The 2,453-nt window shown below is 58.2% G+C and overlaps 1 protein-coding gene across 1 annotated transcript; it reads left to right on the top strand.

Annotated features, from left to right (window-relative positions):
- Positions 1-414: 414 nt before the first annotated feature.
- NPPA (natriuretic peptide A) lies at positions 415-2,270 on the top strand. Its single transcript, XM_004705427.2, has 3 exons — positions 415-691; positions 814-1,140; positions 1,969-2,270. The coding sequence occupies exons 1-3, from the start codon at positions 569-571 to the stop codon at positions 1,978-1,980; spliced, it is 462 nt and encodes a 153-aa protein (XP_004705484.1). The 5' UTR covers positions 415-568; the 3' UTR covers positions 1,981-2,270.
- The last annotated feature ends 183 nt before the right edge of the window (positions 2,271-2,453 follow it).

The following is a 2,453-nucleotide window of genomic DNA, read 5'->3' on the forward strand; positions in this document are numbered from 1 at the left end:
GCTGCCAGCTGCCTGTCACTTCCTCTGCTCCCGCCCTTATTTGGAGCCTCTGCCAGCTGAACCACAAACCAACCGGGAGAGCTGGGCTCGCGCCAACTGCCACAGGGGTCTGGTTGCCCGGGAGAATGAATCCAGAGGCATCTTGGTGAGATAACCAGAGATTCTTCTCTGCTCTTCTCACCCTTTGAAGTGGGAGCCTCTTCAGGCCAAGCAGCAAGAATGTGGCTCTTGTAGTGGAAGGTCTGGGAGGGTGCGTGTGTCGGTGGGTGGGGTGGGGAGGGGGGAGCGTTGCTGGGGTTACTCAAGGCAGAGGGGCTGCGACAAGCTCCGCCGGGCTGATAACTTTAAAAGGACATCTTCTGCTGGGTCCTCACCCGGCTGCTTTATCGCGGCAAGTGACAGAATGGGGAGGGTTCTAGCACTCCTGTGCTCTCCGAGAGCTGGGGGGGCTATAAAAAGAGGTGGCACCGGCCGGCTGGGAGGCAGACAGGCGAAGGCCACACAAGGGTACCCAGGAAGGAAGGAGAAGACTCAGAGGCCATCAGACCACCTCTTGTCCAACATCAGCATGGGCTCCTTCTGCACAGTCGTCCTGGGCATCCTCCTCTTCCTGGCCGTTCAGCTCCCAGGTCAAGCCAGCGCGAACCCTGTGTATACCTCCATGTCCAACGCGGACCTGATGGATTTCAAGGTAGGGCCAAGAGAGGGGGCTCAGCCGGGGACCAAGAGGCTTTCAGACCCCGTGCCCATTCCTGTTGATTTTCTCCAAGCCCCTCAGACCTCCCCCTCTCCCTCTGTTTCCTTTTGGTCAAGAGTTTGCTGGACCGCTTGGAGGACAAGATACCTTTACAAGACGAGGCCGTGCCCCTCCCAGCCCTGAGCGAACAGACGGACGGGGACGGGGTGGCTCTCAGCCCCCTCGCTGAGGTGCCTCCCTGGGCCAGAGAGGCCGGCCCAGCCCAGCAAGATGGAAGTGTCCTGGGGAGAGGCTCCCGGGAGGTCTCGGAGAGATCTGCTCTCCTGAAAAGCAAGCTGGGGGCACTGCTCACTGCCCCTCGGAGCCTGCGGAGGTCTAGCTGCTTCGGGGGCAGGATCGACAGGATTGGAGCGCAGAGCGGCCTTGGGTGCAACAGCTTCCGGGTAAGAGGTGGGAACGGGGAAAATGAGGTGTGGAGGGAAGAAATGGTGGTGTGGCCAAAGCTGTGACCTTGTCAAAGAACATGAGTCGGAGATACGCTCATCAGGAAAGGACCAACACACAGGCTGTCCCTTAGAAATCTCTATCCGAACTTGGTGGGTGCCCTCCTCAGGACAGGACCCTCATCCTCAACTATTGCCATTCCCTGTTGCTCTCTTAACCCACAGCGACCACATAAGATAGAGTAGGGGGCCTTGTAAGGTTCCCCAGGCTGCAAATCTAGACGGAAGCAGACTGCTGCATCTTCTCCTGTGCAGTGGCTGGTGGCTGCAAGCCCCAGACCTTTTGGTGAGCCAGGGAGGGCTTCAGTAACCCAGGTGCCACCTAGCAGGCTGCCTCCTGCTCCCACTGGCATAGGGTATACCCACAAGCCAGTCATGTTTGCATGGCTAATCGGCAGGCGCCCTGATGGCATACCGGCTATGCAGTAGGTTGGTACCTGTATGGTCAGCAGTTCGAAACCACTAGCCGGTCCTGTTCTACGGCGTCATTGTGAGTTGGCATCCACTCGATGGCAGTGAGTTTGGTTTATTTGCAGCCAGCAGCTCACGTTCCTTCCTAGAACCATAAGGTTCCCACGAGATCACATGAAATAGACGCCAGCTGCCCTCGTTAGCTCCTGATGATAACCTGTTCTCCTGTTCACCCATGGGGAGCTAGTGGATGTAATTGGCCGGAGGTCAAGTTAAGGAGACCTGACTCGGGCAGCTGAAGCTGGCTTGCCCAGCAGACTGGGTCCCTAAGCGAGTGTGCCTGTCTTCTCCCGGCAGTACCGAAGATAATGGCCAGCGAAGAGGAGGGGTCGGCCCGGGAGATACGGACACCCTCGCCGGCTGGGACTTCCACCCAGCCTCGTCCCATCGCGCAGCTGTGGAGCTGACACGCACCTGTTCCAGCTTCGGCTCGCTGTCAGCGCCGCTCACATTCTGTGCTAAACATAGAGACAATGGAGTCATTGTCGCCCCTGCCTCTCCCACTCCCGTGTGGTTGCGTTAACTTGTAGAACACACCCCACCTGCTACTGAGAGCCGTTTGAAACAAACATGAATAAATGTCAGCACCACGGACAGAAGCCAGTGGCTGGTGTGCTTCTTTCTCTTCCAGAGAAGAGGATTCCGCCCCGTACTTCTGGTCAAAGGAGCCCTGGTTATGCTGTGGTTACAAGCGTGGGTGGCAGAATCCACTGGCTGCTCACACTGGGGGTGAAGATGTGGCATGAGCCGCCTCGGAAACCCTCTGGGGCAGCCCTGGAGGG

This window comes from Echinops telfairi, unplaced genomic scaffold (assembly GCF_000313985.2).
Source record: "Echinops telfairi isolate 266 unplaced genomic scaffold, ASM31398v2 ScPeMD7_7457;HRSCAF=8495, whole genome shotgun sequence".
Taxonomy (NCBI): Eukaryota; Metazoa; Chordata; class Mammalia; order Afrosoricida; family Tenrecidae; genus Echinops; species Echinops telfairi.

Excerpts from the sequence above, each read along its gene's own strand:
- NPPA (XM_004705427.2), top strand. The coding sequence starts at position 569 with ATGGGCTCCTTCTGCACAGTCGTCCTGGGCATCCTCCTCTTCCTGGCC. Across the intron at positions 692-813 it reads CGGACCTGATGGATTTCAAG|AGTTTGCTGGACCGCTTGGA; the intron begins GTAGGGCCAAGA and ends CTTTTGGTCAAG.